At 49.6% G+C, this 20,283-nt stretch overlaps 6 protein-coding genes across 6 annotated transcripts; 2 read left to right on the top strand and 4 right to left on the bottom strand.

The window, feature by feature from the left end:
• Positions 1-397: 397 nt before the first annotated feature.
• Positions 398-1,075, bottom strand: CGCS363_v009622 (NADH-ubiquinone oxidoreductase 17.8 kDa subunit; the record flags this gene model as incomplete). Its single annotated transcript, XM_036641471.1, has 3 exons — positions 398-536; positions 627-868; positions 941-1,075. The coding sequence occupies 3 exons, from the start codon at positions 1,073-1,075 to the stop codon at positions 398-400; spliced, it is 516 nt and encodes a 171-aa protein (XP_036493654.1).
• A 574-nt stretch (positions 1,076-1,649) lies between these two features.
• On the top strand, positions 1,650-2,927 carry SIL1 (Nucleotide exchange factor SIL1; the record flags this gene model as incomplete). Its single annotated transcript, XM_036641472.1, has 1 exon — positions 1,650-2,927. One exon carries the CDS (start codon positions 1,650-1,652, stop codon positions 2,925-2,927), a length of 1,278 nt encoding a protein of 425 aa, XP_036493834.1.
• Positions 2,928-3,534: 607 nt separating this feature from the next.
• On the bottom strand, positions 3,535-4,382 carry RPS15 (40S ribosomal protein S15; the record flags this gene model as incomplete). Its single annotated transcript, XM_036641473.1, has 4 exons — positions 3,535-3,604; positions 3,659-3,955; positions 4,126-4,202; positions 4,365-4,382. The coding sequence occupies 4 exons, from the start codon at positions 4,380-4,382 to the stop codon at positions 3,535-3,537; spliced, it is 462 nt and encodes a 153-aa protein (XP_036493379.1).
• Positions 4,383-5,723: 1,341 nt separating this feature from the next.
• CGCS363_v009625 (uncharacterized protein) lies at positions 5,724-6,360 on the top strand (the record flags this gene model as incomplete). Its single annotated transcript, XM_036641474.1, has 3 exons — positions 5,724-5,763; positions 5,812-6,142; positions 6,219-6,360. 3 exons carry the CDS (start codon positions 5,724-5,726, stop codon positions 6,358-6,360), a joined length of 513 nt encoding a protein of 170 aa, XP_036493656.1.
• A 1,874-nt stretch (positions 6,361-8,234) lies between these two features.
• Positions 8,235-9,194, bottom strand: GANA-1 (Arabinogalactan endo-beta-1,4-galactanase; the record flags this gene model as incomplete). The annotated part of the gene is made up of 1 exon (XM_036641475.1): positions 8,235-9,194. One exon carries the CDS (start codon positions 9,192-9,194, stop codon positions 8,235-8,237), a length of 960 nt encoding a protein of 319 aa, XP_036493836.1.
• Positions 9,195-16,826: 7,632 nt separating this feature from the next.
• Positions 16,827-18,362, bottom strand: CGCS363_v009627 (Sterol uptake control protein 2; the record flags this gene model as incomplete). The annotated part of the gene is made up of 2 exons (XM_036641476.1): positions 16,827-18,212; positions 18,294-18,362. The coding sequence occupies 2 exons, from the start codon at positions 18,360-18,362 to the stop codon at positions 16,827-16,829; spliced, it is 1,455 nt and encodes a 484-aa protein (XP_036493835.1).
• Between the last annotated feature and the right edge of the window lie 1,921 nt (positions 18,363-20,283).

The following is a 20,283-nucleotide window of genomic DNA, read 5'->3' on the forward strand; positions in this document are numbered from 1 at the left end:
GAGAGAAACGGAAGAGGTTAAGACGGGGGGGTTGAAGTCACAGATCAAGGGATATGGCACCTGCCTGCAAGACCGGAGTGGAAAACGCCTTCTATGAACACATCCTACATGGCTAATGAGGAAGTCCACTGAATCCAGCTTCCTACCTTAGCAGCAGCTCTTCCCTCTCTTGGCTCATCACTGTCGTGGTGTGGCAGGCACAACTTTAACGGGGCATGTCGGTCCCGCTCGCCAGTACTTCCACACATCATCGACCTTGCCAGAGAAATTGATCAAGTTGGAAGGAAGTCGAGACTCGCGACATCCTGGCGAGCAGTCAACGTAACAAATGAACTGAAAGCCTTGATTCAACCTCGGGTCGATCTATGTAACGGTATCATACAACACCACCCCTCGCTCATTCCTGCTTCTTCGCAAGCAGCTGGGCTTTCCGCTCCTCCTCGTCGAGATGTTGCTTCCTGTAGTGAGCAACAACGTGGTCCAGGTTGGTCTGGGAGCCAGCAACAATGTTGCGGGCAGCGTGACTCGACATGGCCCTGCGTAGAAAAATTGTGTTAGCCGCACTGCATCCTCTGGGCTTTCCAAGCCAGTGTCCAGTCATATCATCGTGATTCGGGAAGGCTCACTCAGGGAATCGGAGGTCGACGTCGCGGTTGGCCGGGGTGGAGAAGAAGAGCAACCTGTCGAAACCGGCCTGCTCAACGGCCTTGGTGTGAAGGTGGCTCCTCTCGGCCCATGTCTCCTGGTAGTGCCAGTACTCGTGGATCTTCTTGGTGAGGAATGGCGGCTCGCCGTCCTTGCCGGGCTGGCTGATCTTGTACATGAAGTACGCAGCGGGAATGACGGCAACGGTCGCCCAGAAGAAGTTCTACAACGCCAAAAACAGCTCAATTAGCTTCCAAACTCTCCGCATCGACGGCCAATTGGCGCAAGAACGTACTCCGATGGGCTCCTCGACGTTGTGGGCGTGGTGGTGGCCGTGGTCGCCTCCGGAGGCGTAGGATCGCGATTGGCGCAGCCCAGTCAGGCGGGACTGGCGCGCGATGCAGGCACCCCGCGTTCGAATGGCCTGCATCGTGAATGACGTTGCGGGACGGTGTCAATTGACGATGGGAATCGGGTCGTCGTGGGGATTGAGGAGGGAGCTTTCGGGTGTGGAGGTGATTCCCAAGGTTCGGTAGTCGGGGAGGAGCGTCACTTTTCGCGGTTTAGCGCCGCAGCGGCTGTGGCGGCTGTTTTGACCAATCACGGCTTGCCGAATTCAAATAAGAGAATCGCCTCTCAAAATGGGTACCACGGCCTTGAGCATGGGGCAATGAGACAACTTGGCCAGACGGATGAATTCGATGAATTTCTATTTCGTGATGGTAAACTGTCCTTTTTCCCGTTGACTCATTTTCTTTCATAAACCCAATTATAAGAGTGCATGCACTTGTCTGTCGCATCAGCATCTCAAACCCATCTTGGCTTTAGACTTTCGACACAACTCTTATTGAATTCAGTACCTTGTTGCCCGTGCTCACTGTTCTCATACAATAACACTGGGTCTCATCATCTCTCGCCGCAAACGGGGCGACAGCGACGTTGACTGAAGAGGTCAACCTCTCTTCGGAACTACATATCACAAAACCACAATTCATAAATTCAAGATGGCATCAAGACCAACAACCCGCGCATCTTTCCTCCCTCTCACTATTTTCATGGTCGTCTTCGGCCTTCTCATCCTCGTACCCACAATCGCCGCTTCATCACACGTATCAGCGGCACCGGCAGCACCCTCGCCATCGGCCGATGTCGAACTCATCTGCCACACCGACAACCCGGCGGAATGTTACCCCAAGATCTTCCAACCAACAGAGGAATTTCAAATAGTACATGATGACCAAGAGCTGCCCCATGGCCTCCACATCCGGATGAACATCAACACCGGCCAAAAAGAGGCCAAAATCAACGATCCGACTGAGAAGAACCCGGCGGTGGAGGGCTTGCCGGTAGATCGCTCGATTGTGGTTGTGGATGGCGAGGAGGTCCACGATGAACCGAGACTGCCCAAGGACGCTCCCAAGTACGACCCCGTCGGCGCAGTGAAGCAACCCCCTCAGGAGTCAAGCGAGTTCTACTCCCATCTCGATTACGTCAAGAAGGGCGCGAACGGGGCCGACCTCCCTATCGACGAGGCCCTGGAGTTCCTCGAGGACATTTCTCACGACATCTACTACGGCATGAAGATCACTGAGACGTTTGACACCGTCAAGTCCCTCCTCTGCCTTATGTCAGACCCTGAGACGCCCGCACCAATCGAGGGCGTCGTTCCCCGTGACCAGCAGGCCGCCTCCATCATCTCTGGCGCCCTGCAAAACAACCCCAAGGCTCTTGAGGAAGTGACCAAGGTGTGGCCTCAGCTTATGGACGCTTCATGCCCCGCTACCGAGACTAAGGGAGCCTCGAAGCTCCGAGACGACTTTTACGCCTCCTTCGTGCCGTCCCAAGAGAGCAAGCACGATGTCCTCCGCGCCGCAAACAAGGCCAAGGCTCATGTCGCCGCTGTCAGAGGTCTTCTGAAGAGCCCTACGATCCGTGACGACTTCATCGCCAACAAGGGCATGGACCGCCTTCTCGAGGTACTCGCGCCTGAAGATGCCCGCTGGGATACCGCTCAGCGCAAGACCGGCCAGCTTGTCCTCGATAGCTTCCTCGACGAGAGCATGGGAGCCGATGTCGGCGTGTGGCCCCTGTTCAAGGCGTCCGAGACGGATGCGTCCAAGAGAGTGGCTGATCGTGTCAGCGACGGCAACTGGAAGACGGCCGTGAAGGCCATCATGGAGAAGAACAAGGGAGACAAGAGCCATTGGAGCAAGGACCTGTATGACAGGTTGGATGCGCATGAGCAGACCCAGTTGAACAAGCTGGGAAAGCAGGAGTTGTAATGATTAGATGCACATATCACATTTTTAGACCCTATATACCCATGTTTTGACCATCAGACGATGGCTCTCATTATGACCTAACGAGCGATGACAGCGGCTTCTCATCTGTGTACGAATCTACTCAGAGGAGAAAGAAGTAGCGTAGGACATTCCCCGACCAGAAGGATGGGTTGCCGATGAAGCATCAACCTCTGCCATTCAAGCAATGGGGTTAACTTCAAGACTGTGCAATCACCCCCGGCGGGTCTAGCCCATGTGGAGGGCTAAGATAGGCGAGTGACAGATTGCATCATGAGCGGGCCAGTTTAGGTTTGGATTTCGTGCACCAAGCGGGGTTCTTTTTCCAATGTCAAATGCAAGACAGAGCATTCAAGTAGTCACAGAGGAAGGCAGCGAGTGAAGTTTTAGGTAGTTTTGGTATCTCCATGTCGTTTATTTCATTCCCATTTTGAGGCTCAAACTTTTTAGCGGACAACGATGTTGTATTGAACTATCATTGCCCAAACAACATGATAGTGGCCTTGCCATGCTACCAAAACCATTTCCCGTTTCGCCTTGATGTCCGTTGAATGCAAGAACCTCCCAAAGACAGCCCACAACCATCCTCTTACTTGAGAGGAATGAAACGAGAAGAGTGAGTAGCACCGATACCGGGTCTACCGTGCTTGACAGGCTTGCTGTAGGATTGTTAGAGAGCTGTTCCTGAAGTCCTTGCGCGGAGAGGGACGTACTAAGAGATAGAGAACTCAGCCAGGTAGTGGCCAACCATCTCAGGCTTGATCTCAACCTGGTTGAACTCCTTGCCGGAGTAGATACCAATGACGCTGCCAATCATCTCGGGGACGACGATCATGTCACGGAGGTGGGTCTTGACGAGGTCGGGCTTCTCGTTGGGCTTGGCCTCCTGCTTGGCCTTGCGGAGCTTCTTGATCAAGCCCATGGGGCGGCGCTTGAGACCGCGGTTGATGCGCCTGCGGGCACGGGCGTGGACGACATCGCGGAGCTGCTCGGAGTCGAGGTCAAGGAGACTGTGTGAGAGTGCATGTTAGCCTGGACGGTTCTGTGTCTTCGATGGCGGGTGCTTCGGCAGGTTCGTGGAATGGAAAGGCAGTGATGATCTCATCGTCGGGTCTCGAGGGATTCGATTGTGCGTGGGTGTGGACAGGCAGGTGGGATTTCTCAAGTGGGCAAAACGTACGCCTCAAGGTCAATTCCGCGGTAAGAGAACTTGCGGAACGCTCTTCTCTTCTTGATCTCGGCAGCCTCCTCGGCGTTCTGTATGGATCCCTCCAGTCAGCCAAAAAATTGTTCGATGCGGTTTGGTTGCGAAGTGGTCTCGTCGCGCCACCATTTCCTCCTCAATCCGCAGCCGCCACCGCCGCGACGGCGCGGTCTTTATCCATCGAAACCAGAGAGGGAAGACAGGGTCGCACGTACGTATTCGTCGTCAGCCATCTTTGCGGTGTTGTGAGGTCAGGGAATTCGCTGTCGATGCGGTCTATCGAGAGCGAATAAGCTGAAGTGCCGGTGCGGTTGTCGAAGTTTTGGGAGACGGGGCTACGGTCGCTTGGAGGTTTCGCTTGACTTGCACCAATGGCCCAAATTTGGCCCGTAGGGTTCGGTTGCCCTCCCCCCGCAGTCATGTGATTTTTTTAATCGAGGAAAAAAATTGGCAGTCGCGCGGTACGTACCGCGTCTTCGGGCACACTGCACGCTCTTTCTCGAAGCGGACGCTCGGGCCCCCCGTCCACGCCGCGCTTCACCTGGCCGTCTGCCCGTTCTTTGACATCACCGTCCCGCCGTGCCCAGGTCCACCTCGCCGTTGGATGCCCTGAATTTTGCATCCACAACTGGCGAACGCCGGTCGGGTCGGTACGGTCGGTGAGCTCGGTGAAGAGCAGCGTCAGACCAGCGTTCTTCCACACACCGAGTTAGGTTCTCTCCTCAGAGTGACCAGATGTTTTCCTCAACGGCTGGCCTTTGAAAGAAAGCACCGATTCTGAGCGCCTGGTGTTCTCGGGTCGAGATGTTGATGCTGATCCCAGTGTCGTAGCATGATCGCAGCTCGTATGCTCCAATTAACTGGAACAACGTTTCGTGGCCTAAGTGAGTCCACACATAAAGCAATTCTGACATACTACTGCGCCATCACTCTCTCCTGTGGAGACCTGTGTCCAGAGAAAAGAAGCCGTGAGAGATAACTTAGGATAACAACGACTTCATTTGACTCAAGAATGCCACGTTTGCTTCCTGCGCGCGAGCCTGGGGATGCAGCCCACACCATCTCTATGTCGCCTCGTTTGGTAATGTGTCCGCGATGAATAGTAAGGAACTCGGGTTTTGGATATTGTTGATAAAATCATCTGTATGACGAAGTGGGAACTCATACATATTCGACGACGCTAGAAGTTTGGTGTTCATGCTGCAACTCATGTTAGCATCGGAAAGGGGCTGCGGTTTTCACTGGAAAGGCTTCAAGCTTCTCAGAGTTCTAATCTCTTAAGCCCGACCGGGAACGACGCTGTTGTTTTCAAAGTCGCTCTCGTACCTATGGAGCCGGTTCGAGCAGCCTGAGTAGTCTTCAGCGTGCTCAAGACCGATCTCACCATGCATTGTACACTTGCCTGAGGCGTTGACAGGAGGCAGCACTTTCCGCTGGTGACAAAAAAAAGGTGAGAAGAGGCCGGCTGAAGGCGAAATTTGCTGGAGCGACCACCTGCCTTTCCCAACGTTCAATCTGCATCTCTTTCCCTCGCGACTCACCAAAGACGAACAGAAAGTTCACGAACGGGCATCATGGCATCTACCAAGGATAGCGGCCTCGGCCAGCTTGGTGGTGGGTTTCCCGCGGATCATATGAAGATGACCATGCTAACAATTCCAGCCATGTTTGAGCTGCGCTTCAAGCACATCTGCACCATGCACAGCAAGGGCGAGACTGAAGCTGCAGAAGCCAAGGCTCTGGAGCTTCTTGCTGAGCCGCGACTTGGACGTCTTCACAAGGCAGGAATGCACATGATACTTGCCACATCCGAGACCGACTTCGTTCATCACAGCCTTGAAGCTGTGAGACTCTTCGGCGAGGCCCTTCAGGAGCAAGATATTACTGAGGCCCAGCGAGCTTCTTTGGAGCACTGGCATGCTGAGGCCAAGAAATTGTCGGAGGAGGCTCGCAGCGATCAGAGCGCTATCGACAACGAAATCAATGAGAAACTGTAAGTAACTGTTTTTTTCTCTATCACTGTCCTCGTCCGTGTTCCCTTTCCTGTCCTTTCACTGACCTATGTCTAGGAAGAGTGGAATGACAATGCGTCAGATTCAGGATGCTCAGCTGAGCGAAATGTACGAGCGTCTGGCGAGAATTGGCGAGGAGGAAGGCGCATCCGCAGAGACCTCGACGGCGGCTCCTTCCGACCAGGACGCAGAATTATGAAAGTTCGGAACAGAGAGGCGCGAGAGGTTAAAGGGCCTTGTTTTTAGTTGATGTTGAGGAAGTTTCGAGCCCACCCAGTAGGGGTTTTCACAGTAGGGGAAAAAGCAGTAAAAGCACCTCGGTCAGTGCCCAGTCCAGTAGCTTCGCAGTATACGTACCCAAGGGTCCGGAATAACTGCCCGCGCCGACCCCAACTCGCCCATTGTGGCTGTCAGCCTCGTTGACGATGGCTTCGTTGCCAGCAAGGTTAACAGCCTCGCCCGCGTGACTCACGAGCGAGACACGTACCAGAGATGGCTTCACAAGGTCTTCAGCCACGGAAAAGCTTGTCTTGGCCACGTACTTAAGACGCCGCTCGCGCCAAGCCTCGAGCCCATTCCTCACCCTCAATCTCAAGTCAATACCACCAAAGCAAACCACCCAGATTCCTTCACGATGTGTTCCATCCTGCCCGATCCATGGGATCTCATGCCGCAAGGCTTTGCCCGAGGCACGCCCCAAGACACCAAGATCGATACCAACCACAGGGCCAGGCTTGCGGCGATCAGCAAGACGACGCCCTTCAATATGCAGAGCCCTAGGGACCAGATGGCTATAGCCAGGTCCTGCCTCGAGGTCCTAGAGGCTAACCTCAGCGGCGACAGCGCGGAGGCTGCCCGCCTGCTTCGGCAAAGCCTCTCGCTCGACGATGTGGACGCGTTTGCTGCTGATCCTGGCATTTGCGCCTACTTTGACGACGTCCTTGGTAGGGCGGCGTAGCCAGTAAGTTGACCAGGCCAACTGCTGCTTGACATCGCGGGCGTTGCTGACGAATGTAGACTGCAAAGACGTTAGCCTAGTCGACAGAAGGCTTAGACAGATGCAGCGTAGGCGGCGGAAAAGACGGCTGAGCTGACAGAGGGTGTGCGTGAGGGTCGGTAGATAGGTCGGAAGGCTGGAGAAAGTCTGCTGTAGTAATTGAACCCAGTCAAAGTCGTGAAGTTGTTGTCGAAGTGACGTTGAAGGTGATGAGATTGTGATGGCGCACCTAAGCGCGTGTGGGGGAAATGGGGCCGAAGAGATGGCGATCTGCGGGACTGTCTGGCCGAGCAGAAATCCAGGGCGATCACGTGACCAGTAGGCCGTTAGCTGAAGGGTGAAGTCGGAGGTCGTTGCAGTACAGGTTCCAGGTAAAAGTCACAGTAGCTGGCCAGAGGCCGTTTTTAGTTGATATCGAATGGATAACCAACTTGAGCGCCGCGGCCATGTAATGAAACTGTGCATGAAAATGAAGCTGTGAATCCGACCAGCCGTCCATCCAATCCGTAGCCTAACTGTGGACTACTTGAATGAGAGGGAGATAGCACTGAGCTTACATGTACGATTAATACAATAGATGCGACAGAAGTACTGTCAGTTACTTTTGCTAAATGATCACGCTCAAGGCATGAGATGAGGCTGATGTTGGCAATCAATGCTTATATACGGCCAGCGGTGCTCCAAGCACCTGGCTGAAGTAGGTATGTATGTACGAGAAGCGCTCAAAAACTATTTACTGCTGGAAAAAAAGGCATGTACTGTTCTTCCCGACGGGCGAAAGTAGCCAGCCCCTGTCCTTTGGGCCGGCGTCCGGTATGTACACCCTCCACAACACCTCGCCTCAGATAAGGTCGACGACCACTCAACCACGCCTTCCATTCGTAACTCTTTCCTGGTATCTGATGGATGCTTTTTCTTGCTGGACCCACTTAAATGCTCTTGAAAACGTTCAAGCTCGACAGTGCGTTGCCCGGGTACGAAAACATCGTGTTTGACGAACAGCTTGATCCCAACGCCTGGTTATCAACCCCTACATCAAATAAGTCAGTATAACTTCATCTAGAGGTTAAAAGGGGCTACGAACAGGCCGGTTCCCAATACCAGATTCCCTTTCCGTTGCTTATTCCTGCAACAACGGCCGCAAGTCTCGTCATAAAGGTCGTCTGTCCGGCCGCGGAGAACGGGATGTCCTTCAGGTCGCTCGGGAAGGCGTACTTCGGGCTCGGGCACGCCGTAGGCCAGTTCGTCTCGGCAACGACAATCTCCTTGCCCCACTTGCTCGCCATGTTGGTCAAGCTCGTCTTGAGGGAGGCCAGAGTGGCGGCGCTGTTGTAGAAGGGGTAGTACGAAACACCCATCATGTCGAAGTTGGCAAGAGTCAGCTGGTTCTGCGCCAACATGTTGGTGTACCACGTGTTCTGCGTGTTCCAGTCCCAGCCGTTGTCGAGATGGATCATGATCTTGGGCTTGGGGCTGAGGGTCGAGTCCTTGATGCCGAAGGCGGCCGAGTTGAGCAGGCGGGCGACGTTGTACATGTTGGACGTGCGGCCCGTCTCGAAGAGCAGACCGGCGCGGATCTCGTTGCCGATGCTGATGATGGCCGGGGGCACGCCGGCGCTCTGGAAGGCGTTGCTGACCTGCAGCGTGTAGTTGTACAGGCGCCAGCTGAGGTTCTCAATGTCGGTGGGCCAGCCGGACGGGATGCCCTGCTTGCTCGGGTCCGCCCAGGTGTCGCTGAAGTGCAGCGTGAGGTAGACGGAGAGGCCCTGGGCCTTGGCCCGCTTGGCGAGGGCGAGGTTGTAGTCGAGGTTGTAGTCGCCGTTTGAGGGGTTGACCCAGACGCGCTGGCGGACCGAGTTGACGCCGGCGCCCTTGAGGATGACCTCGAGCGACTGCGAGGCGCCGGCCGAGTTCTTGTAGTTGATGCCGGCCTTCTCCTCGATGGTGACCGAGGACCAGTCGGCGCCCTTGTAGGTCAGGGCGGCGTTGGCCGCGGAGACGGCGAGGAGGAAGACGGAGGCTACGGAGGCGAGCATCTTGGCGGGCTTGTCCTTTCGGATCGGAGATCGGATCTGCTCTGGGGTATCCGCTGGGCAAACCGAGAAAACAAAAAAAAGGGGGGAAGACGAACTGGAAGAGAGACGAAGAGGAAGTCTTCGCCTTTCGTCTGGTCTTCAGGAGTGGTATATACAGCAGTTCAGGACTCGCCATCAACACCAAGCGCCATCAACCCCTTTCACCCCTTCATCTCCCTAATTGATGGGATCCCAAGAACTCCATCAGGGCCTTTCTCCATCTTTCCCGAACTACCGGAGCAATCATGGTAAACTGCAACTCATCAACTAGGCGCCTCGACGGGGAGCGGGAAGGCGTGTAACCCAGTTTCTCGTATAGCAACCCCCATCCCTGTCGATATGTCGACCGTTAGAGTGACAGACAGAGGAGCTGACAGGCATCCCTCTGCTTCAGACATATTGCCCGCAGCTTTAACGAGCAATACCGGACTGCTGACCACACGCAAAGGAGTCTAGCTCCCGCCTGCCAGCGAGCAGCGGCACTACCGCCAGCAGAAAAACCCAACTTTGACAGCCAAACAGGCGCTGACGTCCGCTTGAACCACAGTGGAGTCGGTCGACGACCTGCTCAGCCGGCTTGACGTTTCATCGCGCTACCTCCTGGGAGGAGGTCCCATGAGGAACATCTCGACTCCTCCAATCAGCAGAATGTTTCTCCACAGTTTGCTGCCGTTCCTAGAGACTTAGCGAACGCTCTTTGGGAGTTCCTGCCGAGTAGCGGTATTCAGCACCCCCCTGTCTGTTCTTCGGCACCCTCTTAAGCCTAATCGGGCATCTTTTAGGGTATCACAGTTATAAATAAAAATTAACAGTAAGCTATATTAGAATAATTATTATATAAAGTAACTTATATAACGCTTTTATTTATTTATTAATTAACTACTAAAGTAGCTAAAGTAGCTCTAAAACTACTTAAATTACTTAAAACTATTTTATAGAAGCTTTAGAAGTAGTAGTAGTAATAATACTTACTAAATATATTACTAATAATACTACTATTAATTTAAAAGCTATAGAAGTATTAAGTAATACTAGCTTAGCTATATTAACTTAAACTAAAACTAAAGTAATAATTAGTTATAGTTTTAGTAAAGTAAAAGCTAAAAGATTAGAGAAAGTAGTAAGTAATAAAAAACTAATAATAGTAATACTTATTATATAGTAAATAAGGAGATAACTTAATTAAATTACTACTAAATTAATATATTAACTAAAGCTTATATTAATACTTATAACTAAGTAGTAAGAGCTTTATTAGCCTTCTCTATAGCTATTTTTCGCTTTTTTTATAGTTATATAATTAATATAGTTAATAATAATATAACTAATAGTATAAGCGTTAGTACTATACTTTACTCTTAGCTAAAAAGCTTATAGTATATTAATATATTATAAAGGTTAATAACTATTAGTAAATTAAAGCCTTTAAAAGGCTATATAAGCTTACTAAAAAGTATATTATTATTATTAATAACTAGCACTACCTACTAGTAGTTAATATAGTTCCTAATAATATTAGGGTTAAGTTTATATATTACTTTATAAAGAGTAATAATCTTAGGTTAAAAATATAGTATTAGTTATTATTTTAACTAAAATAGTAGATATAAATAAACTAAAGTTTAATCTAGCTATTAATAGTAGTTAGTATTATTATATATTAATAGACGCTTAGTATTATAACTCTTAAGGTAGTTAAGAAGGTTATAGTAGTAAAATAGCCCCTACTACTTTAAAAAAGAGCTAATATAATATAAGAAGCGCTATATATATAATTTATTAAGGAAAACCTTCTATACTACCTTAAACTATACTTAAATTATATTAAATACCTTAAAACTAACTTAAAATACTAAATTCTATATTATAGATATATTATAATAGGTAGGTTTAAACTAAAGTTTCTTATTACTAATATAATTATAGTAGTAGTATTATTTATACTTTACTATATTAATAATAGCTTTATAAAGCTTATAGAGGTTAGAGAGATAGTTATATAAATAACTCTTAAGCTTTATATAAGCTAACTTAATATATAATATAACTTTAATACTATAATTATATAGATTTTTTACTATATACTCTATAAACTACTAATAAAAAAGAAAATAGGTTTTAGAGAGGTAGTTAATAAGCTATAGTTAGTCTTTAAAAAACTAATAGAGCTTAGTTTAATACTTATTAAATACTTCCTTAGTAGCTATATAGTAGTATAACTTCTAAGCGTAGAGAAATCTATTAGTAAAATATTTATAGTTATTATTAGTAGTAGTAGAGATAATTATAAGAGGAGGAGGGTTATTATTAATAGGTTATAGAGGCGTAGAGTTATTATTAAGTAGAAATTCTAGAGGGATAAGTTAATATATAACTTAGGTAGTAATAATATTAGAGGCTTTATTAACTAAATTAAGCGTGATATTAGCTTTAAGATTAAAGCTATTAAAATTTTCTAGCTTTATTTTAGTTAAATTAAGCTAATTAGAGGCTCTAATTTCACTAGATTTATTATTAATCTAAGTATTATTATAAGGCTATAAGGCTGTATTATATAGATTTAATACTATAACTAACTCTTCTTCTAGAATACTATCCTATTTTTACTTAATATTTAATACTATATTTTTTAGTATATATTATAAGTAAATTTATTATAATACTACCTTAAAAATAACTTTTACTGCTTTTTTTAATGCTTTATTAAAATCTATTAAAATTACTTTTAATAGAGGGATCTCCTCTATAATTATAGTTTTTTATAGCTAATATAGAACTTACTTAAATATAACTATATCCTCACTTAATATTAAGTAGAAAACTATATTAAACGTTATATAGAGGGTAGTTATACTATTTATTTAGAATAATAATATATTAAATTAATTAATTTATTACCTCTAATAAGCTTTTTTTTACTATATTTAACTATAAACTATTACTAACTTTATATATATTATCTATTATTAGTAATTCTAGATTTTTCTTCTATATCTTAAAGTATTATATATATATTTAAAACACTATATTAATTTTACTTATCTTAGTATTATAATAAACTTTAATATACTAAATATTATTATTACCCTCTAATTTATATAAAAAGATCTAAGTTAATAAGAGGGGGTTATACTTATCTTATTATAGCTACTTTTAGATATTCTAAATATTTTACTCTTAAATTAATATATTTAAGTTCTCTTTAATTTAGGTAGTAATATCCCTTAAAGTAAACTTACTACTTTTTAAAAAAAACTTTACTTTATCCTTAATTACTTTCTTACTAACTTTACGCTTACTTATAGTATAAAAGTTATAGCTTATAGTAAAGTACTTAGGCTTAAAAGTAGGGTAGTTATACTTATTATTAATAATAAAGTATATATATTTATTCCTAACTATAATAATTCTTCCTAACTACTTATAGCTTATTTTTAATATCTTTAAATCTCTATTAATTACTTTTAAAAGCTTTAGTTACTTATTATAGTTATATATTAAGTCTTACTAAATTATAACTCTATATATATTTTTTTTCGCCTTTATTTTAATTATATTATAACTAAAGCTATATTAATACTAATAAACCTTTTTAATAAAGCTATTAAGAGTAGGATCTTATAGAGCTATAATATAAAAGGTTTACTAATATAAAAAAAAGATATTTTAATTATAATATAAGTTTTTTTTATTATATAATAGCTTAATATATTACTACTAAAATACTATACTACTTTATCTCCTAAAGTAATAGAATATTATATAACTACGCCCTAACTTCTTAGCTTATATATAACTTCGTGAGATATAGTAGCGCTATAAGAGATACCTGATTAAGCTTAAGAGGGTGCTGAAGAACAGACAGGGGGGTGCTGAATACCACTACTCGTTCCTGCCAACACCCTCCCCCTTTTTCGCTCTCCTCGTTGGTTGTTGTGAGGCTGGTCCCCGTAGAACGAATCGCGATTTCCTCAGGGTAAACAGCCTCCCTGGTCAATAACCGACGTGCTGTGCCCTTATTGCGGTGCAAGACCGTCCGATGTTTAATCTATGTGCCGTTGGTCTTGGTCGTCCAAGACCCCCGGTTAGAAAGAGAGGAGCGGAAAGCGGGCCAATATCGAATGCAGAGCGAAAAAGGACCGAGCTTACCGGGGGTGGAGGAGCACGCTGCCGGAATTGGAGGTCCAGCGTTGGGCTGTTCCGAGCTGCGGCCCGTTTCAGTTCCCCTGGGCAGCCATTTTGTGCTGATGGTCCTTTTTTGTCTTTAAATGACGGCAAGCCGGCGCCGGTTGTTTTGAGAATGCAAGCGAAGGGGCGTGGTGTTGAATTAAGGTAGATCGGGGCCTTTGATCCGAACTTGAGCAGCACACGGATAACCGAACCTCTCGCGTGGTTTCCAGGCCGTTTATTTCCCGTTCTGATAGGTATTCTGATATCGTTGTGCCTTATCAATTCTCCGTGTTATCGGCCGTGATAGAGGCTCTTCTTTCCCCAGATGACCATCACCGACTCCCTCTCCAAAAAAACAAATTGTTTCAAGATCACAACTCGCCGGGGTCGCAACAGAGTTGATGACTCGATTCATGACTCTCGTCAGTAGAGTTTGCGCGCTGCAGTAGTTTTCTTGGTACGGCCCCCATAACGACAACACACTCGTGCCTTCTTACCCCAGAGTTGCACCAGGAACTATATTTCCCACCCATGATCATCCTCGACAAGGGGGGAAACTATTGATTGCTAATACTTATTCAACCCACCACACACGCTACCGGCGACACAACACCCATCAACGACACATGACCACGGCCGCAAACGCCGTGTGCAGCAAAGCGCGAGCACCAAGACTCCGCCGAACTAAACCGTCAATTCTCACGATGGGCCGGAACCCCATGCGCACCAATCAAATGCACACGAGACTAAGTCTCGCAGTTCACAGGTCTCTAGAAACAAACATTTTCTAGAAACATCGTCAGCAAAGATGTGCCGAGCACGATGCACCAATCACGCACACGATCCTCATCCCTCCGGTTCGCAGCGCAGCGCCCAATTCACCAGCCCATCAGCAACACTTCCCCAACTGAGAAACCTCGCGAGTAATGATAGGCTCGTGGTGGCCGCTTCAGGGTTCGCAGGCTCTCTGGTTGGGCTGCGGCAACGACTGGACGCGACGGACGCCTGGAGTAGTCCGAACACCTCGCACAATCTCGCCTTTTCCACGACACAGAACTCAAATACCGTCCAGCCCTTCAAAACTTGCCTCAATGTCAAGAAATGTTTATCATTGACAAAGGGCTGTCTACCTACTTACCGTTCGCATCTCCAAAAACGTAAAATGCGAACAGTCCATTCGGATCTGTGATACGCCAACGGGATGTCAACTTTAAAAATGAAGCTCTACAGAAGCCTGCCGGATGGAATGCAACTCAAAAAAAGAGTGCTGACGCGAGCATCGCCACCAATATCACCAGCGTAGATATTTGCATCAATCGGCGTTCGGTAGGTTCGTGACCGTGAAGAACAAGAACCAAAGTCACATGCCACCTCAGTCAGATATCAAGCTTTCTCGCGAAGGAACATGTCAGTCCAGGTCAGCTTCCCCAATTCGTCTGACAGGGCCGTCAGGGTGCGGCTCCCAAAGAGCAATTTTCTCGCGGGGGGCGGTGCTATTCCCAAACTGCACACATGGGAAAAGAGTTTCGAACCGAAGCACACGAGCCAACCCACCTGCCCCTCCTCCCCAAGCTCCCGAATGACACGAGGCAACCTCCCACACGGGCGGGTTCACATGCCGAGTCAAAACCCGTTCTCAAACCCCCTCCCCCAACCCCAAATCCCTATAGCAAGTAGGCTTTTGCTTCGGGCACCTCGGGCGGCAACGACAATCCTAAATCCTTTTGCCTTTTTTTTGACGGCAAGATGTCCGCCGTAAGCAGGCCTTGGCAGTTCCTGTCAAAACTGCCACCGAATGAGGTAATCTCATCGGGGAACTCGGGAAGGGCAATGCCACCCGGAGACTAAGGATCACGGCGCCGGCAGATCCTCCCGCTCCCTTCCTTCGTGCCCAACTCTTATTTAGACTTCATAGCGTACGCGTCCCCCATAGGATGGCATAATACAGAGAGAAAGGCGATCAGAAAACTAAACACCCAGCTGGGTCGCCCGACGTGCCGCAAGTGGTCGAATGAGGCAAGAAAAGCCTCCGGCATATCCTTAAAACACCCACCACCTCTAAATCCTGCCTGCGCCGAGTCATTCCACGGGCGCAAACCACCTCTCCCCGCGGGAGGCGGAGCAAGACCTCCACTCGCCGCCGCCGCCGCCTCCGAGGTCCCCACTGCCGGGCTCCCATATGGAAGGAATCCATCTCACGAGCCCAACATACATCTACAGATCGCCTCACCGTTGCGCGGCAAGGTTTTACACGTGGATAGGCATCACGCACGAACTGATTTGCCAAAAAGGGACGCACTTCTATCTTTATCCTGCAAGGCGCAGGGATACATGCATACTTCTGTCGTCGAACCTCGGCATCGATCATACACATAGCAACGGAGATCGGCCAGATACGCGGCGATGTAAGTCTAACACCAGATGACAACTAGCAAGGAGAAAAGAAGGGGACCCGCCTGACAAGGCCATGACGTACAGTCAAAAAAGATGACTTGCATGATGACAAGGCAAGGCCGTTCGGCCGTCCGCGCGAAACGGCCAAGTTGGGGCGCCGCAGCACCGCGGTGTTCAACCACATGGTTGCATGAATTTACACTTCCCCAATCCATCCACGCCTCGGCATTCACGCCCTCGGAAACACCGCCGCGTAAACCGTGATGATGTGTGATGGAGGGCGAACGGGAAATCACGCTAATGCCGTCCGAACAGGACGTTGCCGCAAGATTGATGGTGGTGGTCCCCCGAGAAGCAGCTGTCAATTCTGCAGCTGAGTGAAGCCCAGATGGCATGTTTGGCTAACGCTCTTCCCGCACATGGCTGGCGTCTCGCGAGTCTGTTCGCGTATTGATTCCCAGTCAGGGGAACCCCTCGTTGCGTGCTTACATACAATATGCTCAAACTGGTTTTCCCAACGTCTGCAAAGGCCAATGATGTCATCTCAATTTCATGTTTATTTTGTAAAAAGAAGACAAGCAGTGTCGTAAGGTTGAAAATGCCATGTGTGCTCTGTCTGAGCTGTTCCAGGCTGTAGAACCCCGCTATCAGCCTTTGTATATACCATATTCCATGTTGAACACCGTGAAAGAATTCCCCAGCCGTAAGACATGAATGCTAAATCCGTGAAATCCCATCCCAAGTACCCCTTATATGTGATGATGTATCCGCCTTAGATATTCTCCTGGCGGCCTGTGATCCGCAAGAAAACAAAAAGATGAACCCGACAAAAATCAACCTTTCCAATGCTCCATGCTCATTCTTCTGACCACTCCCGTAGTCTCCCGATCCCCGAAACTCCCACACCGCTCGTATGTGCCGTTCAGATCAGCCGACCCAAAGATATTTCCCAATCTTGAAATTTACACATGTTGATAATGGCTTTGTTTGTGCATACATTCGTGGTCGCGTCATAGCCAGCTGTTTCGCTTACACTGCATGCGTGGAGACGGGCACCGGCATCTGCGGTTGCGCCTTTGCAAACACGCCCGTCAGGATTTCAATGTGGTTGACAAATGACTCGGCCGTCATGTTGTGTCCCTTCTCGGCCTTGCTTTCTTCGGTCACCCAGTCTGAGCCCCAGACTTCCGGTGGGATAATGGAGTGCTTGTAGAGGGCAATTCGTACAGGCCACTCGAGGTGTGCCCACCACGGGCTCGTTGCCTCGAATTGTGAGACGATGCCCATGACTTCCCTACGAGATACGCCCTCAAGCCACCAAACTGCCGACTCGTAACCCTTGAGGAGCGCGAAGAAACACGCCAGAATAGTCAGAGCACGCGGACGCCGTTCTTCCAAGAGTTCGATGAAGCGTTTCGATACCGTGGCGGGGAATGCGAGGGCAGCACCGCGGTGCGGCAGCTTGTGAGCCCAGTTGAGGACGGCCACGGCGTGCTGGTAGGACTGTCTTGTGGACATAGCCATGATCGCGTCTTCACCTTGCAGCTCGTCCTCCAGATTGTCCAGCAATTTGCCAAAGAACGAGGTTGGCGAGGTCGCGTCCAGGTCGAGCTGAAGGACGGGCTGAGAGTCGATGATGGGAATGACAATGCCGCTGTTGCGGATCCAGGGCCATGAAGTCGCTACCACGGTCTTGACACCCTGGAACGCGTGGAACCAAGAGAGGGGTAAGGAGTAGGCGCTGGAGGGGTCGTTCGGGTCGGCTTCGTCCCGGATAAAGATTCGCGTGGCGGTCGACGAGAAGGCGATCAGAGCCGCGGTGAGGAAGAGCGACTCGGCATTGGCCTCAGTGATGCCGTTCTGCAAACATGAACAATAGGCGGCCAGCGCCGAGGCCATGTATGAGTGCGACGCTCTCACAAGAGCCTTGTCGTCCGGGTTGAAGGAGCGCAGATGCAGGGCAGCAACGGCCAGCATGGCATCGGCGAGGTAGCTCGCACCGCCAAAGGCAAGCCTTGGCACGGTGTTTTGCCAGATGTCGTGGGTGGCGGGGGTGTTGACCACAAGGGTTCGGGAGGTCATGGAGGTGAACTGGTGCATCAATCGCAGTTCCAAGAGGCGGTTATTGGGTGCCGTGGTAGAGGACATGGCTGCATTGGCGGGGGTCGTGTAGAGCGGCGTGCATGATGCTGTGGGAGGCGAGCCTCCTGAGACGGAGGGCGTCTTTGCGCGGTGCGATGCTCCTGCAGAAGGGGAGGGCGCGGTCGAAGAGGCTCTGTCGATGGGGGATTGTGATGCGGCGGTGTTGGAGGGGGTCAAGGCGGTGAGGAGTTCGTCAAACATATCGGGGTTCTCGAAGTCGCATGGCACGCCGTGCTTCACGCAATTGCCGCATCTTGGGTGTACTTCGTCACACTATCACGGGTCGAGGTTAGATTGTGCTCATTGCGACTGACGGCAGAGACGCGGGGCGGACAGGCAGGGGGTAGGAGCTACCTTGATCTTGCGCGACTTGCACCGTTTGCAGCCGGCTCTCGACTTTTTGTGAGATCTCCTGGGAGGCATATTGAGAAGGTGTGTGTGTTGATGAACGTAGAAGCCAATTCTCGGGTCGTAATGTCGGGAGGTCCACTCTATAAAGTGAGATGAAGGTGGGTTGGGCTTTCACGTGTCGTCAACGAGGCGGCGGTGTTGACGTCGAGGTGTTGGTGGTGGTGGACTCGCGGGGGCTAGGCGGTGACAGGGCGAGGTGCATGACAGACAGAGGTTCAGGGCTTTTTAAGGAGGCGGGAGCTAGCAGTAGATGGGGCGAACCTGGTGTCTTTAAAGGGCCAGCATACGCGAGGAGGCATGAAGCGAGAAGGAAGTGGGAAGAGAGAGGAAAGGAAAAAAGAAGCGGAGTGTGGTGTGTGTGTGCGTGACGGATTCGAGGTTTCGGGGGCAGGAGGAAAAAGATTGGACAAGTTGTAGGTGGTGGTGGAGATGGCGATTCGGGGTCAAGGTGACCTGGAATGGACGGGGTTCTGGGGGTGGTTTGGGTCCGGTCTGCGTGGTCCGCCCGGGTTGTCTCTTTGGGGGTCCTCGACGGCGGATATCTGTACCAGGCCGTTGTCTGTCTCTCCTCTCTCCAACTTCCAAGGACAGGGGGGACCGTTAAGGCAAGGCGGGTACGGGAGGGTATCCGCACCGCCTGCGTTGGTGATGATGGCTGTGCAGACGACGTGTAAGATGGATGGACGTTGATTGTCCGTTTGTAATTTTTAGATGTTTACTGGCTGCCCAGGTGGGGGGGAACAGCTGGCGAAATGAGACGGGACAGCTCCGCGATCGCCCGCAACGAGCAGCAGCAGCAGCAGCAATGCAATGCGCACGCTGGAAAAGAAAGAGGTATGCGAGAGTGGGTGTCCAAGTTGGCGTCGCGGACGGTGTCAAATCCACCTCAAGTTTTGGAGTGAAGGAGGAGCAGGGGGGCAGCGGTAGAAGAAGGAAAGAAAAGATGGATGTTTGGTTTTTTTTCTTTTTTTTTTTTTCTTGCTCAGAAGGCATGGAAAGTACTTCGTACCTCCTCTGCTGAGGTAGGTACTTAGGTGGGAACTTGCTAGCGCTACGTTGCCCGCATAGGGCAGAAAGGGGGTACGGGCCACCCAGCGCGCCCCATTGACACTGGCTGCAGCGGCCGTGGGCGGTGTCACTGCCCGCCCGTCAATTCGGGGCCCCGCAATGGAAATTTCATTGGAACTTTGCTGAAGCAGAACACATCCACGTTCTCGACACCTCGACAACCGACCTCGACAAGCAAACCGCCACCGGACACATATTACCAGATGGTGACCTTTCTCTCCCTTCTGCCATCAAGTCTAATCCCGCTTGCCGTCCAGTTCAGCTGTCCAAGGGACAATGCGTCCCGTCAGTGTCATGCTCAGCCACACCACGGCCCACGCCGACGATCCACCACCACCCACGATTCGCGGAGCCGGCAGGCGACGAAAAGTGGACGCGCCGTCGCGGAATCGACGGACACCATGCGTCCTCCAGGGTTGTCTGCAGGCATCGTGTGGCACCTGCAGACAACAAATATTTCCCTTCTGGTACTCTGTACTAATTTACAAGTTAAGTCCCTCAATGTCCTGCCTGCTTGCCTGTCCTTGTACATACCTACTTGACGAAAACACCAAGTGTATAGAGACATCCAACATCTTCCAACTACCACACCAATTGCCCGACGTCTTTCACGAAGCTGTCCGGGATAGGCACGGCAAGAAACTGTCATCAAAAGTCTGAACAAGTAAACAATCGCTCAGCTTCACTTGACATGTGCGTTCGCGCATAACATCAATCCCGTCTGCCACGGGTCTCGTGCCGTCGCCGCCGCTGCCCGGTACGTCACCCCCAGAATAAGGTACGAGTTACGGCGTACGAACCCGACACTTACGCCGTATTGTGCCAGCTTCACCCCCGTCCCGACCATCACTGCAACTGCACTCTC

This window comes from Colletotrichum siamense (genome assembly GCF_013390195.1).
Source record: "Colletotrichum siamense strain Cg363 chromosome Unknown KSG_Cg363_contig06, whole genome shotgun sequence".
Classification (NCBI taxonomy): domain Eukaryota; kingdom Fungi; phylum Ascomycota; class Sordariomycetes; order Glomerellales; family Glomerellaceae; genus Colletotrichum; species Colletotrichum siamense.